This window comes from Hipposideros armiger, unplaced genomic scaffold, assembly GCF_001890085.2.
Source record: "Hipposideros armiger isolate ML-2016 unplaced genomic scaffold, ASM189008v1 scaffold_110, whole genome shotgun sequence".
Taxonomy (NCBI): Eukaryota; Metazoa; Chordata; class Mammalia; order Chiroptera; family Hipposideridae; genus Hipposideros; species Hipposideros armiger.
Window position 1 is genome coordinate 2701293 of NW_017731460.1, and position 26059 is coordinate 2727351.

A 26059-nucleotide genomic window follows, 5' to 3' on the forward strand; every position below is an offset into this window, starting at 1 on the left:
GCCTCTCCTATGGCAGCACCTCCTCCAGCTCTGCGTCCCCTTCCTGTAGAAACTTGGGCTCTGCTGGTGCGGCTGCTGGGCGTCAGGCTCACCAGAACATGGAAGTTGATCCGCTCACAGTGTTCCTGGCTGGAGGAGAGTAGGGCAGCCCTGTTGGTGTAGCGGTCTCCGCCCTCATCCAGGTGGGCCCGTGGTGTGTACCGCCTCTCGTCCATGGTGGCATTGTACGTGATGCCTGGAGGAAGTAGAGGGCAAGACCATGAAGGTGGGGCCATATTTCTATTCAAGACTGTTTGCCTTTGTTTTAAAATAGCCTCTGGAGAGTCAGCCTCCTCCAGGAAGCCCTCCAGGCTGACCAGAGAAGAGCTGCTCCTCTCCCCTCACCAGGCCCAGTGTGGGTGGAAAATTCCCATGCGGAGAGCAAGTGAAAGGGGGAAAGGAAGGAACTGAAGAGAAGGGGGAGGCAGAAGGAGGAGCAGGGAAGATGGGGCTGACAGTGAAGGGAAGTAGGAAGAGGAAGAAATGGAGGGGAAAGAACATGTGGTAGAAGAGGAGAGGAGACAGGACGGGGTGGGAGAGGAGGTCAGGGTGATGCGATGGTCGTTGGAGCCCCTCCTGGAGTCAACACACCCTTCTCTTCCCACCCCCCTTCCTAGCTCTCACCCTTGGCTCTGGGATCCCATCATGTCTGGGTCAGAGCCTCTGCAGGTGGCAGTTCCCATCACACTAGGGAGGGCTGACCAGCTCCCACCAGCTTCCCACCAACTCCTCAAACTTAAGACTGTTCTGGGGTTGAAAGCCAGCAGCCTTCTCCCCTTCAGCTAGGCTGATCTTTTACTAATTCCAGGAAAAGCTCAGTCCATTCTGCTGTACCCCAGCCAACCCTCTGGGCACACCAGGTTCTTGCATCTTGCTCCTTTCATAGATAGAAATTGAAAGAAGGGCATAGCCACCCAGGCCTGCCTTTGTTCTTATTTTCCCCCCTGGGTACCCGTTTCCTCTTTGTCTGGTTGGCTCTGCTCCTTCGCTGAGAACCTCTCTGTGGTCCCCATTTCCTCACGGACCCAGCCTGGTCCCAAACCTGCAACTATCACTTCCTGGGGTTGCCTGAACCCAGGGCTGCCATGAGCCAGTGTCTGACCCCAGCCTTGGCAGGAGGTGATGGATTCTCAGAAGGAAACGGCCCTACTGCAGACTCACGCCCACTCTGAGAAGTGACCGCTGCTAGTGGGGTCTTTGTACACCTGAGCCCCTGGTTTCCAGCTCCCTCTCCTGGGTCTGACTCTTCTTTTGCAACCAGGTTGACTCCATGGCTTCCAAACCCCAGTTTGTTCCATTGCTTCCAGTCCTCTGTTCTGATCCAAACTCTGCACCCCAACCATTTCCTTCTTCCTCTGGCTTTCCCTCGTTGGTCTCCACTTCTCACTGCCATCTCACCCTGGCATGATATCCCTTCTCTGTTGTTTGGAATTAAAAGTATCAAATGGGCATCTAGCAGTCATCAAATGTGGCACTAGGTGTGACCTGGCATTTAAAACCCGCTACCTCAAAAGCCCCGGTTTTGAAACAGAACAATTCCAAAGTTCACAGGGGAGACTGGAGCCGGAAGAGGTAGGGGCCATGTTTACCGACTGTTGCTGTTTGGAAGTGGGGTGCCAGGAAGACAGGTGTGAAGCAGAGGAAGGCGGCCAGGCAGGTGGCGTCTCTGCCGCTGCGTTTGCAATCTCTGTGAAAGATGTTGATCTTGGGTGGCTCAAAGTGGAGGCTGGCATTGATCTGAACCACAGGGCGGGACCTAGAGGAGAAGGGCAGGTAGGTAGGTAGCTGGGGTGGGGCAGGGTTCAAGGCGGCCCTGCTGTGACCTGGGGGAAAGGTGGCGAACCAGATGGGAGTGGAATCTGCAAAACCACCACTGGAGGGTGAGGTGAGGCGGTGGGGGTGGGACAGAGAAAGACTCCAGATGTCAAAGGTTTGGGCAAAACATTGCACAGGTGATGAGGGGTGGGCTCAGGGACCTCCTAGCCCCTCGAAGCAGCCCTTCATTGTTTTCCTTGATGCAGACCATACTGACTTCCTTTTGCCTCCTCATCACTTTTAGATCAGTGGTTCCCACCCCTGATATACATTAGAATAACCTGGAGAGCTTAAAAAATTCTGGTGCCCAAGCTGTACTCCCAGTCAAATTAAATCAGAACCAGCAGCAACATGTCTGAAAGCTGTGTTTCTCAGGCTTTCACATGTTTGGGTATCTCCTGGGGACCTGCGAAAACACAGATCCTGATCTGATAGGTGTGCACAGATGCTGCATTTCTAGCAAGTTCTAGGGTGATGCTGATGCCACTGGTCCCTGGACCACACTTTGAAGAACACAGGCGTTACAGCTCCCCCGGCGACTGCAATGTGCAGTCACAGTGGGGAACCGTCCCTGTTCCAGGGACTCTGAGCCCATTCACCTGACACTACCCATCCTGGTAGCCAAGGAAAGTCACTTAATTCTTCTACTGGTCTGAGTCAAACACAGTTAGGGAATGAAATGATTGCCTTTCCAAACCATGCATTTATATAAAAATAAATAAGTGTAGTGTGATTTAGATGCTTCAGAATTTCAGTGTGATCATCTGTGCTAATACTCTGCTCTTCTTAGCATAAGGGGGTTCCGCCTCCTTTGTGCTGTGGAATGAAAAAGATGAATGTGAGTCTTGGCTCTGTTGGTTCCTTATGAGACCTTAGGCAGGTCACGTGATCTCTCCTAAGCGGAATTGTGAGAATCATAGCAGGTAAGTGAGATAGTGTAGAGTGCTGTGTTAACGTAATAGCTTACATCAGTGGTTCTCAAGCTTGGCAGCCCATTGGAAAGAAACACCTGGGAGTTTTTAAAAACTGCTGCTGCCTGGCCCCTCCCCCTGAAATTCTGCTTTAAGTGTTCTGGGTAAAGCCTGAGCAGTGAGAGTTTTAAAAGCTCCCCAGGTGATCCTAACGGGCAGTCACCTGTGAGATCCATGGGGTTGGACCATAAAGTCTCCCCAGAGGGCTCCAGCCCACAAGCTCGTCACTACCGAGGCAGCACTTTGGTGTAGAGCTCAGAAGCTAGAGCTTGATTCAATCCTTTCTGCGAGACGGACGCTCTTGGTATGTGTGTTCTCATGTGTCTGTATCTTGTTTTTTGTAAAGGACTTAGTTTATATGTCACCCTAAGGCTAGGCTACGTCTACCCCCACCCTGGGTTTGGGTCACCTGTCTTGCTTCCTGGCTGGAACCAACACAGCAAATACCTTTACCACCTAAGCTGCTGCTGCTGCTTCCACCACCAAAGACCTAAGAGCCCCCACATGCAGAGCAGATCTTCAAAGAGAACTAGGCCGAGTTCCTAGGCTACATCCCTCGAGACCCTTCTCTCTAGTGCTGCCTAGAGTTCCAGGGATACCACCTGGGGTGTGGGGCAGCTGAAGCTTTGGCCACAGCAACCAGGAGACATGAGGAGCCCGCAGACACCCTGCTACCCCTTCCTCCCCTTGATGGGCTGTTGCAGGAAGCAGAGGTTCTATTCCCCCTCTGCAGAGACTGAGCAAGAAGCTGCACCCATGAGACTGCGGCTAGTTCAGCAATGCACCCCCTCGTATCTGCTCTCCTTTCTTGCTTTAGTTTCCTTTGGCCCTCACTTCTGCTTCTGGGATTGCAGGTCCCCCAACCTCCTCCCTCAGAAAAGCATTAATGGACAAGCTGTTTTCTAGAAAACCTGGACGAAGGAATTTCCCAATGGGATTGTAGTACTCTTGAGGCCCAAGAATAGAGCCCCTCCTCCTTTGTTCTCCCTGTGAAGTCACATGATAGCTCTGTTTAGTGCCTTTTTATAAGTTCTATGAAAAAATGCAATTGCATTTAAATAACATTATATGCAAGCGGAAAAATGTTAGAAAGAAATATGCCAAAATGTTAGTAGTGGTAAGGTTAAGGAGGTGAAACGCTGAGCTATTTATTTTACAAATTTTCTTTAAGTTTTTCTGTTTATGATGAAAAAAAAATCTCATCAACATATATGAAAGAGTTCTTATTAAAAAAATCTTTTTTTGCTCAAAAAGTAGTCAACAGGGCCGACTGAGTGGCACATTGGTTAAGAGTTGGCTTGGAACACCAGCCCTGAGCAGCAGGGCCCTGGTTCAGATCCCACATGAGGGCCAATGACACTGCACCCTCTACAGCTAAGATGGTGAACAACAGCTCAACCTGGAGCTGGGCTGCCATGAGTCGCTGGCGATGGCGTAGGCTGCAGCCCCTGCTGCAGTGGAGCTCCCGTAAGCTACCGTGAGTGGCCAGCAGCCAGAATGAGCTGCCAAGAGCAGCCGTGAGTGGCCGTCCAGTGGCCGGCGACTGATCTGCCTCACCCGGGAAGAGCGCAATGATAATACCAACATGGGCCAGTGAAGCAACATCCTCCACAACTAGACTGAAGAACAAAAAAAAGGACAGCAACATGTCTGTTCCCCTTTTGCGATTCCCCAATAAAATCTTTAAAAAAAAAAGTAGCCAACATATGACATGATAAAATATATAGACTTTTTGAAAGCTTTTGTTTTGAGACCCTCAGCAAATATCTGATGGGTTAGTACAGAATGAGGACCTGAAAAAGGAAACAAAAACTCAGAAGGGTTTGGCGGAAAGAAATCTCTGTATTACATAAACATCCTTTCACACTAGGGGAGAAGGATGGTCCTCTCAGCAGATAAGAGTATGCTCAGCCTGTCCCTTTAAGTAGCTTGAAAAGCTGAAGTCGAAGAAATGCCTGAGGAGCCGGAACTTTTAGGGCAAATTCTGAGGGGTTTTTGACTCTAAAGTGTTAGAAAATCTTAGAACTCCATTGAGAAGAGGGATTGGGACTTCAAAATAACTCCTAGTCATTCCATAAAAAGATTTGTAATCACCGTGGGATAAGAACAGGGTGAATTTGGCTGACAATGATTAAAGACAAGGGACAAAGATCCTAAAGCATATCTTTTAAACCCTGTATCCATCGTGACCCTCAGGAGAGCCCAAGAGTCAAGAAAAGCGGGAACCAACCACAAAATCACAGCATTGCCAAGGGCGCCCACTGCCAGGTCAACAAGCCCATCCTCGCTGAGGTCCAGTTGCCCGTGGATGCTGCAGCCAAAATACTGGAGGCCAGGAGCCAGCTCTGAGGCGGCGATTCTCTAGGGAGTGGAGAGAAAAAGCTGGGACTGGGCACTGTTAGTGCAGGGTGGGGCAGGGCCACCCTAAGGGGTAGAAACCACGTCTCCAGCCCAAAGCTATCTCCTTTCCTGGTCTGTGCTGGCACCTGAAAGTCCTACCATGAAGTCATTCTCTTGGACTAAAATACTGTGTCTCACAGAGTTCTCCATTAAGTGTAAAACATGTTGCCTGGCATCTAACCCATCAGTATCTCCAACCATGATATATTAGATTATCTTACTAATAACATACATAAGCAAAAATGATGACCCTGACGGGATGGGACCTGGGATGGGCCACTTTTGAGGTGAGTAAGGTTTCCAGCAGGAAGCCTTTCTGGAGAAGAGCGAACCCAGGTAGGAGTTCTCCATTTGTGGCCAAGTGCATGAGAGCATGTGGAGGGGGTGAAGTTCAGGTCCCTGGGGTTTTGCTGCTGTTGTTGTGGAAGTAAAGTTAAGCAGGGAGAGGGTGCCCAAAGGGTGGTGTGGAAGGGCCTGAAGATAAATGCACGCATTTCATGATTTTGACACAAGGCCAGTCGAGCTAGGACAGATCAGAATCCTTCCCTGGGTGAGGACACAGAAGGCAACCCTGCAACCAATGACCAAGCAGGAGCTACTAGGCTTCCGTGTCCCAGCTCCGTCCATTGACCAGGGGCAGTGCTACCTGCTTCGGCGTCTTCAGGAGGTGGCCACGGAAGCCATGGAAGATGTAGATGACGCCTGCATGGTTGTCCTCCAAAGGGGCTCCCACCACCACGTCGTTGTAGGAATCTTGATTGAGGTCCCGCACGGAGGCGATGGAGGACCCGAATCGGGCATTCTGGTAACTGTGGGAATCCTTCAGCGTCCCATTATAAACAAACCTGTTCTGTAAAACCAGGGGCAGCAAAAGGCTCAGGGAGACCCTTGGGGTCATGCTCCTCTCTGGCCTGCAGCTGTTTCCCAGCATCGCCGCTCCAGTGACAGAGGAGGTTCCCGTCCTCCCTGGCCTGGCTCAGTAGGCGGGCGCTAGCGTCTCTAGTGACCCAGTTCCCCTCATGGATACCAGAGTGAAGGCAGGGGGCAGTTGTCCCTGGGAGGCTGCCAGCCCCCATGCAGCAGTACCTGTCTCAGGTTGTAGACGTACACCCTGCCCCGCTCTCGGCCCTCGCTGAAGTACATGGGTGCGCCCACCAGCAGGACATCGGTCACACCGTCGCCATCGATGTCCACCGAGGTGATCTCACTCCCATAATAAGAGCCTATCTGCGGCACAGGGATGGAGAGAGGGCAGTGGGAATGGGCTGCTGAGAGGCCTTGCTCTCAGGTGCAGGGGAACCAAGGACAGCCTTTGACTCAGAATTTTTCGTGAACAAACGAGAAGGGTCCTTCCCTTCTCACGCCCTCTCTCCCCGGCCCCTCCCATGGAGTGGACTCGCCTGGTCAGTCTGTCCTTCCTTCCCCTCTTTTCTCCTGTTATCCATCCCAACCTCAGCTCTTCATTCTTTCCATTGTTTACTTTTATTGATTGCTCTTTATTCTGTTTGTAATCAATACATTATCATGGCAAAAAATGATCAATATACAAAAAAAGGCATAAAGAGGGAAATAAAAGTCACCCGTAGTCCAAACATCCAACTATAACTACAATGAACGTTTTAGGGTATTTTCTTCTAGTCTGTTTTCTCTAGAGGGTGTGGCTTATTTGTGTGTGTATATATGGTTTTATTTTTTCCACTCGGGCATCATACTATATATATAGGTTATATACTGATTTTTTAATAAAACAGTGGGCCACTTTATTTTTTCCTACAACACAATCATTGGTGATTCTATAATTTTTCAAATTATGCATGTGCCAAATGTGTTTCATCAGTCCTCCATTGTGGGACATTTTGCTCGTTTCAATTTCTAAAGTCACAAATAACTCTGGGATTAGCAGCTTGTATGGTAAATTACGATTTCTTTTCAGCATTTGAGTACTCAGTGTGTTCCTCTCCCACCTCGAGTGCCATGCTCCCCGCCTCAGTGAGGGCTCCATCCACTCACTCAATCCACTCAATCAGAGGGTCCTCCCTGGCTCCATCCTCTACCCCGCTCACTTGCAGTCTCCCAGCAAGCTCTGCCTGGTGCTTGCCAAACACGCCCCAAATCCATCTACTCTCCTCCTCTGCTGCTGCTTCCTCAGATCAGGCACCATCCAAAGAGTCCCGGTGCCTCCAGGCTAGTCCCGCTAATCCATCCCTATGGGTGACCAGAATAGGCTCGAGCAGCTGGTCATACCATTCCCCTTGCTTTTAGGAAAAAGTCGACTCTTCAGTGTGACCCTGCTGGCCCTGCCGCCCTCCCCCCCAGCCTCTGCCCCCACCTTCTGGTTCCCATGCCTCTCCCTGCGGTACCCAATGCTTTCTCTTCCTCAAAAGCCCCTGGCCCTGGCTGGCTTGCCGGCTTCCCTTTGCACATACTTTTCTCTTGTCAGCACACCAGTCTACCATCCTCTCTCCCCTTGCGTGGCTGTCATTCCTCAGGGCACTTCCTGTCAGAAGCGTCCCGGTCCTTCCCCGCTCTACGCCCTCAGCGAGTGCCCCTCCTGGACGCTCCCCGAGCCCCATACTACTCCCGTCAGTACCTGTCCCCTCCACAGGAGCCTCGTGTTGTGTTCCCTCCAGGCCTGGGTGCCCTGCCTGGCGTGCAGGAGGTTCTCAGTAAATGTTTATTGGACCAGTGGGCCACTTAGGAAAGGAAAGGGGCCCTTCCCACAGACAGGCCCTGCATGACACCCTTTACAGCCTCGCGTTAGTACAAGAGATGGTTGTCCTCCTTTTATAGGACAGAATCTGAAGCTCAGAGAATCTGAGTCACTTGCCCAAGGTGAGAAGGCTTGTCACAGCCAACTGGGGTCTGTGACTCTCTCTCCCCCAGCCATCTCCTGGCTTAGGGTGCTTTCAGAAGAAATCTATCCTCAAGCATGAACAGCTTTTAATTGAGGGGAAAGATAAAAATACAGAAGAGAGAAAAAGGAAATCCTAAACACTGGGTGAGGGAGGGAAGAGATGTGCCCGCCTAAAGTAATTAAGAGGCAGACAGAGCAAATAAGGGGAGAGGGAGGGAGGCATGTGTCTAAATATGTGGCCTCAGCTATGTGGGTCACCGTGATTTGGAATCCACTTAATTTAGCTGCCTTCAGCACTGCGGTTTCTCGTTCGGATGTTGGAGGCGGAACCGGGCAGTAAAAATGTCATAAATTCATCAGCAAATTCCCTACAGCTCTCAAGGCCTAGACTTGGATTCCCCTAAGAGCTGGCCTTGGGCGGAGTGTGGGTGGAGGCAGGGTGGAGGCTGGGGGACAGAGCAGTGCCCTTGAGACGGAAGAGGACTGGTGGAATGATGGCTTCCTATAGCTGGAGGGGTTTAGGTTAGACCCAGTGAGGAGCTTGTCTTCCTGGTGACAGGCCAAGGGCAGTAGACAATGCAGGAGGCAGAGCTATTTCCAGGCTGAGAGTGAGCTGAGAACAATAAGGACCTGGACAGGGCCCAGCTCAGGCCCACGGTGCCGTGGATGCTGGGTGCTGCCCGTCAGGAGGGGCTGAGGCCTGGTTTTGGGATTGTTGGGGATAAGGAGGTAGCATAATGCAGACAGCCCCGCCAAGACTTCTGGGTTCTGAACTTGACCCAGCCATGAATTCACTCTATAACCTTGGAAAAGCTATGTTGCTTCTCAGGACCACAGTTTTCCTTGGCTTGGGATCACAACCTTGTTTTCTGAAATGACTTGGATCAGAACCCTGTTTTCTGATCTTTTCACCACCGATGACTCTTATCATAGCTTTCTAATGTGCATTCATGACCATCCAACATGAGACTCTTCGCAGCAGTCCGGTTGCCCACCACATCCCAGGCAGGGTAGTGGCCTTGGCCGCTGTACCATTCTGCGTTGTTACCATTCCAGGAAAAGGAAAGAAATTGGCATCTTTGTGAACCAAAGGGGCCTCATGTGGGTGGACGCACAACTCCTCCCACTTCTGGCAGCATGAAGGTGGCCTGAGGAACATGACCGCCCCTTGCTGCCTCTAGCTCAGAACTCTAGACATGACCAGGGAGGAGCTGGCAGTCAGGGACAGAAATTGGGTGAATGCACCAGAGACAACGGGTCCATGAAATGGGGGCAAGCGCATTCTCCAGCTTCTCTTTGCTGCAGCAGCGACCAGGGCCTGGCTTTCTGGGGATGGGACCATCCAGCTCCAAGCCTGGTATGAAGGAGGTCATGCTCCCCAATGAGGAAGGATGTTTGTGAGTCTGGGGACAGTCCTACTGAGAGGGAAGAGGTGAGCTCCGGAGACCTCTCCAGCCCAGCCTTTCCCGTTTGTCCTGCCCCCACGGCCACCTTCCTCCCAGCCTCCCCCTTAGTTACCTGCTCGCCCCGCAGGGCCTGGTGGATGGTGAGACTCCGGTTGTTGTGCATGGTGAACAGGATGACTTTGCCTGTGTGGTTGAACCGGGGGGCTCCAGCCACGTACACCCGCCCCTGCCTGGAGGACACGACCGATGTGACTGTGTACCCTGCCACAGGAGGAAACAGACTTGTCTCTGGCCCCGCATCCTCAGCAGACCTTGCCAGAGCCTGACGAATGGCTCAGCTGTGCCGGAGGGCAGGCCAGGCAAACGTGATACCGCAAAGCAGTCAGTCACAGGCCTGCACCCGACCCCTGGCTGGAGAGAATAAAGGAAGCCAGGTGGGACAACTACAAAGCATAGCTGACCTGGAATGTACACCTCCCCTCCTTCACCCAAAGGAGGGGGCAGAAGGGCGAACCCTTAGCCACATTTCATTTTATATTGGGCAGGCTTGGTTTTTGATCCCCATCAGTTGTTTTTCTTGGGGACCAACGAGTATGCTTTTCATTACCATAAATCCCTTCTAAGTGGTTTATGAAAACTAATGTTGGCTCTGTAGGTGTAAGGATCTCAGGAATGCTTGCAGCTCCAAAGCTTTGCAGACTCAAAGGAGGGGGCTCCCAAGTTCCTCGCAGTCCACACATACACCACGCCCAAGAGGAAGAGATGGAAACCTGGGGCTTTTTGGAAAGGCGCCAATCCGTGTTCTCAGGATGGTGTTGCCTGATCACTGTGACTCTTGAGTTGCCTAGCCAGCAACCAGGAGGTGAACAGGTAGCATCTTCAGGCAACTCTCTTGAAAGTGGGGCCCTGGCAGGTGTGCACAGTCTAGAGTCCCACTTTCTAGACGGGTGTCAAGCCTGTTGGGCAGCTCCTGGGCTGGGAAATGGATGTCTCTTTTACTGTGTGTGTGTGTGTGTGTGTGTGTGTGTGTGTGTGTAACATTGTCCCTTGGGTCCCACTGGTTGCTTCCAGAGTGGCTGGCAGCAGGGTGCACAGATGAGCGGATTCAGTGGCTAGGAGCATGAGTCCAGTAGGGTGGTCCACTCTGGACCCAGACACAATGTTTTTGACTCTTGGAGGTGTGTTCTGAGAAATGGGGCTTGAAAGGTCATTAAAGGCAAGGGCATCGCGTAGGGGTGGCTAACGTGCTTGTGTATTTAGCACAACCATAAATATATGAGGTTAGGGTGGGATTAGCCTTCCGGTGTGGAACAGAGATTTCTTTTGAGCTGAGCCCTCAGTACACTCCTGGAAATGTTCTCAATTGGCCCTGAGCTTTGGGGCTTCCTCAGAAGGAGGGACAGTGGTGGTAGGAGAGGCCTGGGAGTCACATGTCCTGGGGGCAGGCGTGAGCTGATTCTCAAAGCTCTAAGCAGCATTGAGAACTTCCTGCTTGGCAGCCTGTTGGTTGTGGCTTCAGCTCCCATGTGGCTCTTTGATCAGCAGGCGGGGCCACCCTGAAAGCTGGACCAGCCTCCCTGAAGGCTTAACAAGAGGACCCATGGACAGAGGTCCATACAGCCTCCTCAGTGTGGAGGCAGACAGCCTAGCCTCCCAGTCTCCTTCTCCCAAGCCCTCCACTCCCTTGGGGCATGTAGGGAGGAATCTTCCAGAAACCTCAGACACTGCTCTCACTGAATGAACCCCAGAGGGAGGAGGAAGAGGAGGAGGAGGAGAGGAAGCACTCCCTTGGGACCCCCACCCAAGGCTGTGACTGTGGTTAAGGCTGGACAGTTGGGTCTTATGAGGGTCCTTCAGCCTGGCTCTACCCATCAGGGTCTTCTGGGAGGAGGAGGAGTGTCTAGAAGCATCCACTGGAGGACATTTCAGGCATGGGTGCATGGCTTGTCACTTATGCTACCTATTGGGTTGTTAGAAAAGTCATGATGCATTCTTTCTATGTTTTTCATTGCAAAACTGAGTCATGACTTTTCCGACAACCCAATACTTACGGAAAGCCTATCACATGCCAGGAGGGCGTGGTGGACTCCAGGCTGAAGAAGCGATGACCCTGACCTGTGCCTGAATCAGCACAGGATGCTCACAGACAGTCCCCTTGCATCATGTGTGGGTGGGTTCTGGCTCTCCCAAGGTCCCTCCTTGCCCACCGCCCATCAGCCGCCCTCGCTTGGCTCTCACCCAGGTATGCGCCGTGGTTCTTGAGCTCCTCAGGGAATTCCTTCAGGTAGGACTCTCGGAGAGGAATGACCTTCCCACCAGTGGTCTCCTTTAGCACAGCTCCATTCCAGTCATAGGCGCCAACGGCTCCCAGCAGAATCCCATCCTGACATTGGGGAGGGGCCACACATCAGCTTGTATNTTTTAATAAAACAGTGGACCACTTTATTTTTTCCTACAACACAATCATTGGTGATTCTATAATTTTTCAAATTATGCATGTGCCAAATGTGTTTCATCAGTCCTCCATTGTGGGATATTTTGCTCGTTTCAATTTCTAAAGTCACAAATAACTCTGGGATTAGCAGCTTGTATGGTAAATTACGATTTCTTTTCAGCATTTGAGTACTCAGTGTGTTCCTCTCCCACCTCGAGTGCCATGCTCCCCGCCTCAGTGAGGGCTCCATCCACTCACTCAATCCACTCAATCAGAGGGTCCTCCCTGGCTCCATCCTCTACCCCGCTCACTTGCAGTCTCCCAGCAAGCTCTGCCTGGTGCTTGCCAAACACGCCCCAAATCCATCTACTCTCCTCCTCTGCTGCTGCTTCCTCAGATCAGGCACCATCCAAAGAGTCCCGGTGCCTCCAGGCTAGTCCCGCTAATCCATCCCTATGGGTGACCAGAATAGGCTCGAGCAGCTGGTCATACCATTCCCCTTGCTTTTAGGAAAAAGTCGACTCTTCAGTGTGACCCTGCTGGCCCTGCCGCCCTCCCCCCCAGCCTCTGCCCCCACCTTCTGGTTCCCATGACTCTCCCTGCGGTACCCAATGCTTTCTCTTCCTCAAAAGCCCCTGGCCCTGGCTGGCTTGCCGGCTTCCCTTTGCACATACTTTTCTCTTGTCAGCACACCAGTCTACCATCCTCTCTCCCCTTGCGTGGCTGTCATTCCTCAGGGCACTTCCTGTCAGAAGCGTCCCGGTCCTTCCCCGCTCTACGCCCTCAGCGAGTGCCCCTCCTGGACGCTCCCCGAGCCCCATACTACTCCCGTCAGTACCTGTCCCCTCCACAGGAGCCTCGTGTTGTGTTCCCTCCAGGCCTGGGTGCCCTGCCTGGCGTGCAGGAGGTTCTCAGTAAATGTTTATTGGACCAGTGGGCCACTTAGGAAAGGAAAGGGGCCCTTCCCACAGACAGGCCCTGCATGACACCCTTTACAGCCTCGCGTTAGTACAAGAGATGGTTGTCCTCCTTTTATAGGACAGAATCTGAAGCTCAGAGAATCTGAGTCACTTGCCCAAGGTGAGAAGGCTTGTCACAGCCAACTGGGGTCTGTGACTCTCTCTCCCCCAGCCATCTCCTGGCTTAGGGTGCTTTCAGAAGAAATCTATCCTCAAGCATGAACAGCTTTTAATTGAGGGGAAAGATAAAAATACAGAAGAGAGAAAAAGGAAATCCTAAACACTGGGTGAGGGAGGGAAGAGATGTGCCCGCCTAAAGTAATTAAGAGGCAGACAGAGCAAATAAGGGGAGAGGGAGGGAGGCATGTGTCTAAATATGTGGCCTCAGCTATGTGGGTCACCGTGATTTGGAATCCACTTAATTTAGCTGCCTTCAGCACTGCGGTTTCTCGTTCGGATGTTGGAGGCGGAACCGGGCAGTAAAAATGTCATAAATTCATCAGCAAATTCCCTACAGCTCTCAAGGCCTAGACTTGGATTCCCCTAAGAGCTGGCCTTGGGCGGAGTGTGGGTGGAGGCAGGGTGGAGGCTGGGGGACAGAGCAGTGCCCTTGAGACGGAAGAGGACTGGTGGAATGATGGCTTCCTATAGCTGGAGGGGTTTAGGTTAGACCCAGTGAGGAGCTTGTCTTCCTGGTGACAGGCCAAGGGCAGTAGACAATGCAGGAGGCAGAGCTATTTCCAGGCTGAGGGTGAGCTGAGAACAATAAGGACCTGGACAGGGCCCAGCTCAGGCCCACGGTGCCGTGGATGCTGGGTGCTGCCCGTCAGGAGGGGCTGAGGCCTGGTTTTGGGATTGTTGGGGATAAGGAGGTAGCATAATGCAGACAGCCCCGCCAAGACTTCTGGGTTCTGAACTTGACCCAGCCATGAATTCACTCTATAACCTTGGAAAAGTTATGTTGCTTCTCAGGACCACAGTTTTCCTTGGCTTGGGATCACAACCTTGTTTTCTGAAATGACTTGGATCAGAACCCTGTTTTCTGATCTTTTCACCACCGATGACTCTTATCATAGCTTTCTAATGTGCATTCATGACCATCCAACATGAGACTCTTCGCAGCAGTCCGGTTGCCCACCACATCCCAGGCAGGGTAGTGGCCTTGGCCGCTGTACCATTCTGCGTTGTTACCATTCCAGGAAAAGGAAAGAAATTGGCATCTTTGTGAACCAAAGGGGCCTCATGTGGGTGGACGCACAACTCCTCCCACTTCTGGCAGCATGAAGGTGGCCTGAGGAACATGACCGCCCCTTGCTGCCTCTAGCTCAGAACTCTAGACATGACCAGGGAGGAGCTGGCAGTCAGGGACAGAAATTGGGTGAATGCACCAGAGACAACGGGTCCATGAAATGGGGGCAAGCGCATTCTCCAGCTTCTCTTTGCTGCAGCAGCGACCAGGGCCTGGCTTTCTGGGGATGGGACCATCCAGCTCCAAGCCTGGTATGAAGGAGGTCATGCTCCCCAATGAGGAAGGATGTTTGTGAGTCTGGGGACAGTCCTACTGAGAGGGAAGAGGTGAGCTCCGGAGACCTCTCCAGCCCAGCCTTTCCCGTTTGTCCTGCCCCCACGGCCACCTTCCTCCCAGCCTCCCCCTTAGTTACCTGCTCGCCCCGCAGGGCCTGGTGGATGGTGAGACTCCGGTTGTTGTGCATGGTGAACAGGATGACTTTGCCTGTGTGGTTGAACCGGGGGGCTCCAGCCACGTACACCCGCCCCTGCCTGGAGGACACGACCGATGTGACTGTGTACCCTGCCACAGGAGGAAACAGACTTGTCTCTGGCCCCGCATCCTCAGCAGACCTTGCCAGAGCCTGACGAATGGCTCAGCTGTGCCGGAGGGCAGGCCAGGCAAACGTGATACCGCAAAGCAGTCAGTCACAGGCCTGCACCCGACCCCTGGCTGGAGAGAATAAAGGAAGCCAGGTGGGACAACTACAAAGCATAGCTGACCTGGAATGTACACCTCCCCTCCTTCACCCAAAGGAGGGGGCAGAAGGGCGAACCCTTAGCCACATTTCATTTTATATTGGGCAGGCTTGGATTTTGATCCCCATCAGTTGTTTTTCTTGGGGACCAACGAGTATGCTTTTCATTACCATAAATCCCTTCTAAGTGGTTTATGAAAACTAATGTTGGCTCTGTAGGTGTAAGGATCTCAGGAATGCTTGCAGCTCCAAAGCTTTGCAGACTCAAAGGAGGGGGCTCCCAAGTTCCTCGCAGTCCACACATACACCACGCCCAAGAGGAAGAGATGGAAACCTGGGGCTTTTTGGAAAGGCGCCAATCCGTGTTCTCAGGATGGTGTTGCCTGATCACTGTGACTCTTGAGTTGCCTAGCCAGCAACCAGGAGGTGAACAGGTAGCATCTTCAGGCAACTCTCTTGAAAGTGGGGCCCTGGCAGGTGTGCACAGTCTAGAGTCCCACTTTCTAGACGGGTGTCAAGCCTGTTGGGCAGCTCCTGGGCTGGGAAATGGATGTCTCTTTTACTGTGTGTGTGTGTGTGTGTGTGTGTGTGTGTGTGTGTAACATTGTCCCTTGGGTCCCACTGGTTGCTTCCAGAGTGGCTGGCAGCAGGGTGCACAGATGAGCGGATTCAGTGGCTAGGAGCATGAGTCCAGTAGGGTGGTCCACTCTGGACCCAGACACAATGTTTTTGACTCTTGGAGGTGTGTTCTGAGAAATGGGGCTTGAAAGGTCATTAAAGGCAAGGGCATCGCGTAGGGGTGGCTAACGTGCTTGTGTATTTAGCACAACCATAAATATATGAGGTTAGGGTGGGATTAGCCTTCCGGTGTGGAACAGAGATTTCTTTTGAGCTGAGCCCTCAGTACACTCCTGGAAATGTTCTCAATTGGCCCTGAGCTTTGGGGCTTCCTCAGAAGGAGGGACAGTGGTGGTAGGAGAGGCCTGGGAGTCACATGTCCTGGGGGCAGGCGTGAGCTGATTCTCAAAGCTCTAAGCAGCATTGAGAACTTCCTGCTTGGCAGCCTGTTGGTTGTGGCTTCAGCTCCCATGTGGCTCTTTGATCAGCAGGCGGGGCCACCCTGAAAGCTGGACCAGCCTCCCTGAAGGCTTAACAAGAGGACCCATGGACAGAGGTCCATACAGCCTCCTCAGTGTGGAGGCAGACAGCCTAGCCTCCCAGTCTCCTTCTCCCAAGCCCTCCACTCCCTTGGGGCATGTAGGGAGGAATCTTCCAGAAACCTCAGACACTGCTCTCACTGAATGAACCCCAGAGGGAGGAGGAAGAGGAGGAGGAGGAGAGGAAGCACTCCCTTGGGACCCCCACCCAAGGCTGTGACTGTGGTTAAGGCTGGACAGTTGGGTCTTATGAGGGTCCTTCAGCCTGGCTCTACCCATCAGGGTCTTCTGGGAGGAGGAGGAGTGTCTAGAAGCATCCACTGGAGGACATTTCAGGCATGGGTGCATGGCTTGTCACTTATGCTACCTATTGGGTTGTTAGAAAAGTCATGATGCATTCTTTCTATGTTTTTCATTGCAAAACTGAGTCATGACTTTTCCGACAACCCAATACTTACGGAAAGCCTATCACATGCCAGGAGGGCGTGGTGGACTCCAGGCTGAAGAAGCGATGACCCTGACCTGTGCCTGAATCAGCACAGGATGCTCACAGACAGTCCCCTTGCATCATGTGTGGGTGGGTTCTGGCTCTCCCAAGGTCCCTCCTTGCCCACCGCCCATCAGCCGCCCTCGCTTGGCTCTCACCCAGGTATGCGCCGTGGTTCTTGAGCTCCTCAGGGAATTCCTTCAGGTAGGACTCTCGGAGAGGAATGACCTTCCCACCAGTGGTCTCCTTTAGCACAGCTCCATTCCAGTCATAGGCGCCAACGGCTCCCAGCAGAATCCCATCCTGACATTGGGGAGGGGCCACACATCAGCTTGTATTGCCATAGGTGCCTCTCCCCGGGAAGCTACACCAGGTCCTGCACCATGAAGCATCTGCCAGTCAGCTCTGGTACTTTCTCCTGAATTCGTTCTTTAACAGCCTAATTTCTAGCCAGATTCTTGATTTTAAATGAGCCAAGGACCTTCTTGACCCAACCCATCCTTAGCACAAAATGGGTCAAGCTGATCCCAAGGATGGGATCTTAGGAAAGAAGGAATGTTCTAGAAAGAAACTCCAAATCCAGGAGCAGAACCTCCATTCCTCTTTGGGCTCCAGAGCCCCTCTAGGAAATCTCCTGTCACTGTTCCTCCCTGCTGACAGTCCTTCAAGCTGTGCCCCTGCACGTGCCTCTTTCCACATTCTTTTGCAGTGTCTGAGTTGCTTCCCTGTGTATAAATCCTACTTCTTCATTTTTTTTTTCAGTAAAAACTCACTGAGTGTCTACTTTGTGCCAGACACCTGTTTGGTGTTGGGGATATTATTCCTGCCCTCAAGGAGCTCAAAGATCCTAAACAAATATGCAAATAAATATAATAGCTTGCAAACTGATAAATGTGATGAAGGATGTAATAAATGCCACTGTGAGGTTTAATTTCGATTCAGATGGGGGTCAGGAAAAGCGTTTTTGAATAAGTGATGCTTACGTAGACACTTGGAGGGGATGGGGACAACTTGTGCAAAGGCCCTGAGGCTGGAGAGAGTTTAGAGCCTTTAGTTTCAAGGACCTAAATGCTGTTTGATGGGTCTGGAACGTTGAGTGAGACGGGGCACAGTGGCTCAACATGCGTCTGGACAGATGAGCCAGGGCTACCTCTGTGACAATCAACACCTTGAGGACAGAGCTGTAGGGTAAGTGGATACTGCAATTTTGGGGCAGGAAGACAGGAAGCTCTGGCTCCCATAGGGAAAGTGTTACTGACTCCAAGGTCATTTCTTGAAGACTGGGACCATTCACTCTCTGGCTGCCCCTGTATCCTGTCCACCACCATCCCCCCTCCTTAAACAATCCATGTAACCAGTGGGTACAGGAGGACAAACCGCAAGCACTTAGAAGGGAGAGAGAAGTGAGTAGGAACAATGAGGGATGAGAAGGGGGGTGGGAGCAGGAAGGGGCCGCCTGCCTGGGTTGCCTTGGTGATTGTGAGCTGACAGGTGGGAAAGCAGCTTGTATCCTAGCTTTGGGTTGTCAAAGTACTAGCTGGTGATGCCACCTCTCTCTCCCACTGAGCATTTCTAAGCCCAGCTGACTGTCTGGATTTGAGATTCTCCTACCATTCAGGGGCCCAAGGCACTCAATCTCCCCTCGCACCCAAAACAATGGTGCTGATAGAAAAATGTGATTCTGGCCTTGGGACCAACAGAGTGAACTAAACACACAGGCAGGGTCACCTTGTGCTTGTGTCATTGGTGGCAGTGGAGAGGACAAGATTGTAAACCTTAAGCCAAGCTTCCTTTCCTAATTTCCAACACGCCAATTTAAAGAGTAAAGTTGATCTTACCAAAGTTGATCTTACCAAATATAAAGTTGATATTACCAAATTCTAATATTCTGAGGTAGAACTGACTGTTCAGACAGTGTTTTCACGACTATAAATAAGTCGGTCTTGGGAGAGTCTGGTGTGCTTGGTTGTGTTCAACATCATGCTTTCTGATTAGCTTTCTCCCCTGTCCTCTAGTCACTCCTCAGCCTGGGAGAGTCTGACAATCTGTCCGGGGCCAGGATGAGGGTCAGGGCCTCAGGGACTCTCTGTCCACAAAGTCACCACTAACATTCTTGAACTCGGGGTGTGCTCCATTCTTTTGCAGAACACTTTCTTATCCAGTCACCCATTTGCATGAGGCCAGCTCATTGTCTGTACTTGATAAATGAACATCCAAGGTTCAGAGAGGGAAAGGGACTTGTCCAAGGTCACGCAGCAAGTCAGAGGCAGGGCTGGGACTTCAATCAGGGAGATGTGTTGAGGAGAGGAGAAAATACCCATGTGCTTCCTGGAGGCCTCTGGATTTTGCTTTCGATTTTCCATCTGAGACTCCTTCTGGGCAGAGTGCAAGGTTTGGGCTTCACCTCACTCTCTTCCATTCCTCCCTCTCTCTGTCTGCTAAGTTCAAGTTTGCAAATGCAGATCAGGCTTTTTTGCTTAACAGAGAGGCCTTTGAAGGTGGATTTTTGGCTTTGTAGAGGACTGGAAGCCTCTGTGATGTATAGAGAAGGGCTGGCTCAACCCAGGTGCCTGGGACTCTGCAGGGGGACCTGATGCTGACTCACCACATGTGGGGCTGGGGAATTCCACTGCGGCTTCTGGATATTGCAGCATTGGGCTGGGTGATGGCTCACAGGCTGTCACCTCATGCCACTTTACCCTGGTAGTGACTGCAGGCTTGTGCTCCCAGCGGAAGGCCCTGTCCTGAGAGGGGTCTGTTGGGGGCCAAGGAGAGTCCCATGAAGGACAGGGTGCACTGTGAGGAGAGGGCTGGCTGAGAGAGCACGCGAAGGCCACCAGAGCAAACTTCACTATGTCACAATCTTTTCCCAGCTGGGGGAGCCCAGACATTTTAAGTTTGGAAAAAATGTGGAAGGGCGTGGACACAGTCTTGACAGAGGAAGCCAGGCATGCAGGCCCAGCTGGATAACCAGCAGCAGGACATTCCAGGGAACAGCCGGGCCCATGCTCCAGGCCTGGCACCAGCTCCCTGATTTATGGCCTCCTTCCTACCAGGCCCCTGGACTCCCACCAGAAATCACCAGGGTGTGCCTGGGTGGCCTTGCACAGATAGACCCTTTCTTTACACAGCCGACTTTTCTGGTGCTCTGTGCAGAAGTGAGGGCGAAGACTTGGTGGCCAGCCCTCAGAAGGCCTGAGGCTGAGTCTGTGCCCTCCCTGAGGACAACCTGTGCTGACACTCCCCTGAGCGTAGTACCCACCATCAGATCTCGCCAGCTCAGCTCTTAGCTGCCCCCTGACCTGGCCTCTGCAGCACTCTTGCCTTGGCCACTGAGCTGAATGCTCTCTGGGCTTATGACCGCATCTCCCTAAGCTCCACGTTCCAGCCAGCCCAGGTCCCCAGCCAGGGTTGGGCCACATCCCCGGCACTGGAAGTGGTGTAGTCTAGAGCAGTGGTTCTCAACTGGGGATTGCTTAGCCTCCCAGGCAATAGTTGGCAATGCCTGGGAACAGTTTTGGCTGTCACAGCTCTGTGTGGTGTTGGGGTTGCTATGGCATCTGGTGGGTGGAGGCCAGGGATGCAGCTGAACACCTACAGTGCACAGGACGGCCCCACGGTAAAGAAGCATCCAGCCTGGATCATCAGTAGGGCAAGGTTGAGGATCCCTGGCCTCGTGGTTAGAGCATGAGCTCTGGAGACAGACAGTTCTGAGTTCTAGGTCCACTTCCAAAGCATCTAGCTGTGTGACCTTGGGCGAGTTTCTTTCTCTCTGAGCCTCAGGTTCCTCAGTTGCTTTGTTGTGTGAATTACAATAGCATTTTTAATTCTTAGCATCGTGCTTAGCCACTAATAAAGACTTGGTACACAGTGGTTCTTCTCATTCTGTAATTCACACGTGAAGCACTTCTGGGAGGCAGTAGTCGAAGAATCAGATTTCACAGTCAGGTTGGTGCTACCGATGAGTCTTTACAGCAGCTGGTGAGAAGCGCTCTGATGGAGGCAAGGACAGCCTATTTGGGGGCTCACAGGAAGAGGTGACCAACTGAAGGAGGGGGTGAGGGCACAGAGGAGTTAGGAAAGGATTTTAAGCAAACCTTTCTTGATTTATTAGTAAGTCCTTTGGAGAGGCAGGACTGCAGACACAGGTGGAGGTGGTCGCCGGTGGTCCTGTGCGCTGGCGTGCAGGGAGGCCACCTAGCGGGCACTGAGTGGTATCCTCCTCCCCCAGGTTCCCCTGTGGCTCCCTAGTGCCTGTGTGCCCACTGTCAGAGTGACTGTAGAGGGGCAGGACTCTATTTCCAAGAGCTCCTTCAAAGGCAAATGTATCACCAAGAGGGTGGATGATGCTTTAGCTAGTGGGATGCTAGCATTAGAAGATTTATTTTCCAAAAGCTCAAAGTGGAGCCTTTGGGAAATGAGGAGGATGAGAACCAGGATGTTTAGATGGGGTTGGGCAGAAAAAACCCAGAAACAGGCCCTCCACCTTTCTGCGAAGAGGAGGCTCTCACTGTGTGTGCTGCTGGAAGCGAGATTGCTCTGCTCAGAGTTCCCGGAAATGAGGCCCAGGAATTAGATGCTGGACACAGGGCACAGCCTGAGGACGTGGGGCTGGACTTAGGAGGACCCCAGCGGACCAGAAATGATTCCTGCCGCCAGGAGGTAATTTGCAAACAGTCTGGAGCAGCATGCTGGCTGCTAGGTCCTGTCCTCACGGGAGGGGCCCACGGACAGCCCTGACTGCCTGCCCCAGCTGTCAGGGGGAAGACTCCACAGTTTAGGGCTAGGGGGTCTCGGGAGGGGTTCACAGCCTCTAGGTTTCAACCCCTCATTTCACCATTCTGGATTGGTTTCTTTCATTTCGGATCGAATCAGGTATGCAAAACTTGTTCAAATGCAAAACTCTCATGAAAGATTATAGCTTTAAGACTTCAACAGCTAAGAATATTCGATAATAGCCAATAACCTCAGCTATCCAGTCCTCAACCCCAGGAGGGCCTGTGGCAAGGGCACAGGCTGAAGAGGCAGGAAGGTGTCAGCTCATCATGTGTAGGTTACAGGAAAAATGCCCTCTTCATATCTCGGGTGAGTTACCAAGAGTTTTGTGTAGACAGACCCACCCTAATAAAACTGCCTCCTTCTGTAAACTTTTGGTGTTGGGGGAGATTTACGGACTGCAGTGGAGCTCAGTCAATGTGAAATTTCTTGGTTGAGCCTTTGTATCGGGGAGCACCCCAGCGGTTCCATTCGTCACCAATGGGCATCAATTATTTATGGTCCTCTTCTTTCTCTACACCTTCCCCTGTGGCTCACTGGGACTATAGACTCGTACAGCCTATGCCCTCTGGGGAGCTACGGATCCCTTCTGCAAGCTTTCTGATAGCTTCTTGATTACCCAGTTTGACAACCTCAGTAGACAGCCAGCATTCATAGAAGCCATTCCAGCTATTAGTGACCTTTGCATTTCCAAATGCTAATGGAACCATTGGCTTAAAAGTCTGTTTTACAATTTGACCAAGGATCAAATGGAATTAGATCAAATGGTCTTCCTGATGGTAATTTCCAGACCATTCTCTTTCTTCTGTTTGCAAATCAAGACTAGAGTTTCCTGGGTTGGCTCCAGCTCTCTCAGTTTCCCCAGTGACTCTGACCTTCAGCCATCAGCCTGGGGTGCAAATTTTGTGGCCTGGAGCCTTGAACTCTTCAGGCAGCCAGGTGATATCTTGGGGTCTCTTTTCCTACCCTAGGCTCTAGTCCCTCCTTCCTCTTGTTGCTTTATCCTTCCTAACTCAAAGGATGGTTTCCTTGCTAGACAGATGGCAGCAGACCAGGCGATAAGCCGCTGGCCTTTCCTCTGTCATTTGAAAACATTCGACTGAGTCCCTCCCCTAGGACGAGAGAGACCTTCCCTCTGACATAACTAAACAGACCGGGGGCAGCTGAAGGCTCCTTGAGCACATTTGCAGGAAGTAGTTTTCTGAGGCTGTCGGTCAGTGGAGCATGGCTGGGTGAGATGGGGCCTGAGAGATGGTGCTCATCCACGAGATGGACTCACTTGGGCTCAGGATCTGCTCTGGGCAAAGCTAGAAGGCTGGATCCACCTGCACCTGATCTTCAGACAGGTCTGACTGTGCCTGAGAGCTGTGGAGCTTGACTCCCAGGGACAGGACGGCTGTGGCCAGCACTGGAAAACCTCTGTGCCCTAAAATAGCAACCCAATGGCCTGTCATAGCGCCCGACAGCCCATCATCATTGCACCATTCCTTTAGATTTGGAAGGTATTTTTTTTCTTTGAAGTAGTAAGGAGTCTCAAATTCAAATGTAATCATCTTCTCTTTCAACGTCCTATCAGATAAAAACTTCCAGATGCTTGTCACTTGAAAACAAGACTCAGGGTTATATAAAAATGTGCCTGTATCTACAGGATAGGGAGAGGCACCCTGGCGGGCTCTTCGACTGATGAATAGAAAAAGAGTTGGGCATGTGGAAGAAACTGCAAAGGGCAGTGCATGACCTTGACCTAAATAACAAGCTGGGGCTCTGAGCTGCCGGCCTTCCCCCTGCACCTGGGGAACCCGCTGGTCCTGTAAGGACTTATCTTGCTCGACACACTGAGCTGCTCAAGCCATTTTCAGGGCTCAGCTCAAGAGAATCCAAGCACCTGAAGCTTATCTTAACCTCCCTTCTCGTCAGGTTCCCCGATTCCTGGGCATACACAGATCACAGTATTAGAAGCAGGAGGCTGAACTTATTATCTAAGAGTCTTTCTCCCCAACTAGACTGTGAGCTGCTGTCAGCTGAAATGTTACATTAATGTCTATCTATTTATATGTCCCCAGTGCTTGACACACAGGGAGAGTCTCAAAAAAAAAAAAAAAAGATTGTGGAATGGACAAAGGAAACAAGGGACATTTGCACTCTCTCACTGTCCCCAACATAATGACTGGTCCAAGTGTGTGCTCAGATTTCCCCCAGTGTTGGACACATAAACATCTTATTTTTTCCTGCTCACTGCCACCCATGGCTGCAGAAATCCTTGTCCTCCGGAACCTGCCCAAGTGCCAGTCTCTGCCCAGATCCTTCTCTGACAGTCCCCTTGCTCAGCCTGGGCCTTTCCTTCCATGCGACCCGGATCACACACTACCTTGATTGGCATTAGATGTGTGCATGTGGTTCTCCCATTGGGCAGGGGGTCTTCGCAGGGGTTCCAGGGATGGGGCCTCCTGAAGTTGTACACTTTGCCCTAAGGGAAATCTATAGTTTCTTTTATCCTCCTCTCAAACCTGAGGCCTGCTGTTCTGGGTTGTTTGCAAGTTGACTCCTGGTGGCAAGATGAATTTCCGGTTCCTTTTGGTACCTTAGTTGCATCTCACAAATGCTTGTTGGATTTAATGAAATTGGAATTCCTTGTTCAGTTGTCCAGTTGGACTTGGCTCCAGAGTCAGGAGACTGAGGCTAGTACTGCAGGAGCACGTGACTTGCCGCCTGGCCTGCGTGGGGGACGCTCTCGTCTCTTTTCGTGCCGGCTCCTTCTCCTTGGACTGCGAGCTCCTTGAGGGAAGGGCTCTCACCTCTGCACCTCCTGGGAGGGGCCCAGCATGAGGAGAAGACACTGGAACAATTTGCTGATGTGACCACTTGAAATGAGACAACTATTACCATCTGCCGACTTGGCAGGGTTGTTTCTGAGCATGAAATGAGGTGCAGGAATTTCAAATTCCTGGAAAAATGTAAAGTGCTCTGTACATATAACATGACTGTTAGGATGCTAGGGCAGTTACACGTACATCTTGCTGCATTCAAGTTGGCACAGAATTTTCCAGCCAGATGCTGCTCAGGAAAAGCTGAGCGTGAGTCACATTTCCGCCCATCTGCCTACTGCATGCTGTGCATATGTCCCCTCTACTCCAATTTGGGATTTCTGACTCAGACCCCCTTAGATTCCATACCGTCTCATGGAGAAGCTGCTCGGTGTGTGGGAAGAGCACGAGATGAATATTTCTCTCTCTTAGAGCACTTCAGCAGGTCACTCAACCTTGCTGTGACTTGCTTTCTTTATATGGAATCTGAGAACAAGGAGTCCTGCCCTATCTATCTCATAGAGGAGTTGGGAGAACTCAGTGTGATAATGAGAGTGATATGTAAGTAGGAAGGACTAATAGGACTTTTCTGGAAAATTAGGCAGAAGTACATTCCCATGGCACCAGCCTGGGCAGAACACACTCAATGGGGCACCTGTCTGTTCAAAGCATTAAGAGAGCCCCCACAAGGTCTCGTGCTGATGCCAACACATCCGGATTACCCGACATGTCACTCCCTTGTACGTGATGCTCCCAGGCCAGGCTTATACCTGAAAAGTTTATAAAGCATTTTCACAGGTATCAACTCCTCTGCCCCTATGGCAATCCTGGGAGGTTTCAGCCCCAGCTTGTGATCAAAACCAGGTGAAATGTGTAGAGGGTGAGTGACAGCCTGAGGCTCTAGGCCTGTGACACCATGTGCCCACCTGGGACCTCTGCAATCTGAAGCCAAGTTTGTACCAAGACAGGGCCCACATGGGCTACCTGTCAAAGAACAGCTGACACATCTGGACACCCTCCTAACACAGATGCAGGGCCGTGCCCCTGTGTGCACAGGCCCCTCAGTCATGCACGGACACTATTAGAGCACGTGTCATTGGTTTTGCCATGTTGGCCTAGATTTTGCGCAAGACTCTGTGGCCTGAATGGGACCCTTGGTCCTGGAGGAAACGTCCCTATCAGCATCCTGCACTGCAAGGGTAAGACAAATTATTATAAGTTGAAGACCTTGACTTTTCTCATCTAGCCACAGAAAATGGGAGGCAGAGAGACCCCAAAAAAGAGAGAAAGGGGATAAGAGACAGGCCAGGAAAGGCAGGATGATGACTGACAGTGCTGAGTGTGTGGCAGGGTGGCTCTAAACCCATCTATACCTCCACCACGTGAGAGGAGAATCCCGTCTGTGACATCTCCAGCCCAAAGGAGGTTTCGTTCTTGTTGGTGCCTAAAATAGACAGACAGAAAGACATCAGTCCATGCCTGATTGCTTAACATCGTATACACCTGCAGCTCAACCTACAACACGCGTTTCCCAGGGGGCACCTTTAGGAAGGTGAGAGGGACCGTGAGTCTAAGCTCAGTATAGTCTGCCTCCAGGGGCAGGCACCCTGTGAGGGAGGCTCCAAGCACCTTCCAGGTGACCACGTGGGTTTATCATTAGTGGCCCGCTCCCTGCTGGAAAGGGCTTGGCACAACATATCACAGGGCACATATACCATAAGATGGTCAAAATAGGGGAAAAATCAAGACAAGAGCATGGAAAGAAATGGTTTCTGGCAAGAAATGGGATTTCCTCCTTTGTTCATTCCCATTATTCACCAGGTTGGGTTCCAGATGCTTCTGGATGATTCTCAAACTTCAAATCGACCCTCAGGAGGGAGACCTGTCACCACCACAGGTTTGCACAAGAGACCCCATGTGTGCTGAAAGCTCCTCCCTGTGGAGGGCTGCTCTGAAATTGTCATCGGAGCCA

The 26059-nt window shown here is 51.7% G+C and overlaps 1 protein-coding gene across 1 annotated transcript in view; it reads right to left on the reverse strand.

Annotated features, from left to right (window-relative positions):
- The window catches only part of ITGA11 (integrin subunit alpha 11), a 125277-nt gene that overhangs the window by 22312 nt on the left and 76906 nt on the right, over positions 1 to 26059 (reverse strand). The window contains exons 10-17 of the mRNA XM_019647254.1: positions 25461 to 25531; positions 16666 to 16810; positions 14540 to 14688; positions 6312 to 6452; positions 5872 to 6075; positions 5056 to 5186; positions 1629 to 1795; positions 93 to 235 (exon numbers count right to left, since the gene is read on the reverse strand). Of these exons, the coding sequence (XP_019502799.1) occupies positions 93 to 235; positions 1629 to 1795; positions 5056 to 5186; positions 5872 to 6075; positions 6312 to 6452; positions 14540 to 14688; positions 16666 to 16810; positions 25461 to 25531 (1151 nt within the window). The remainder of the gene's footprint in view (positions 1 to 92; positions 236 to 1628; positions 1796 to 5055; positions 5187 to 5871; positions 6076 to 6311; positions 6453 to 14539; positions 14689 to 16665; positions 16811 to 25460; positions 25532 to 26059) is intronic.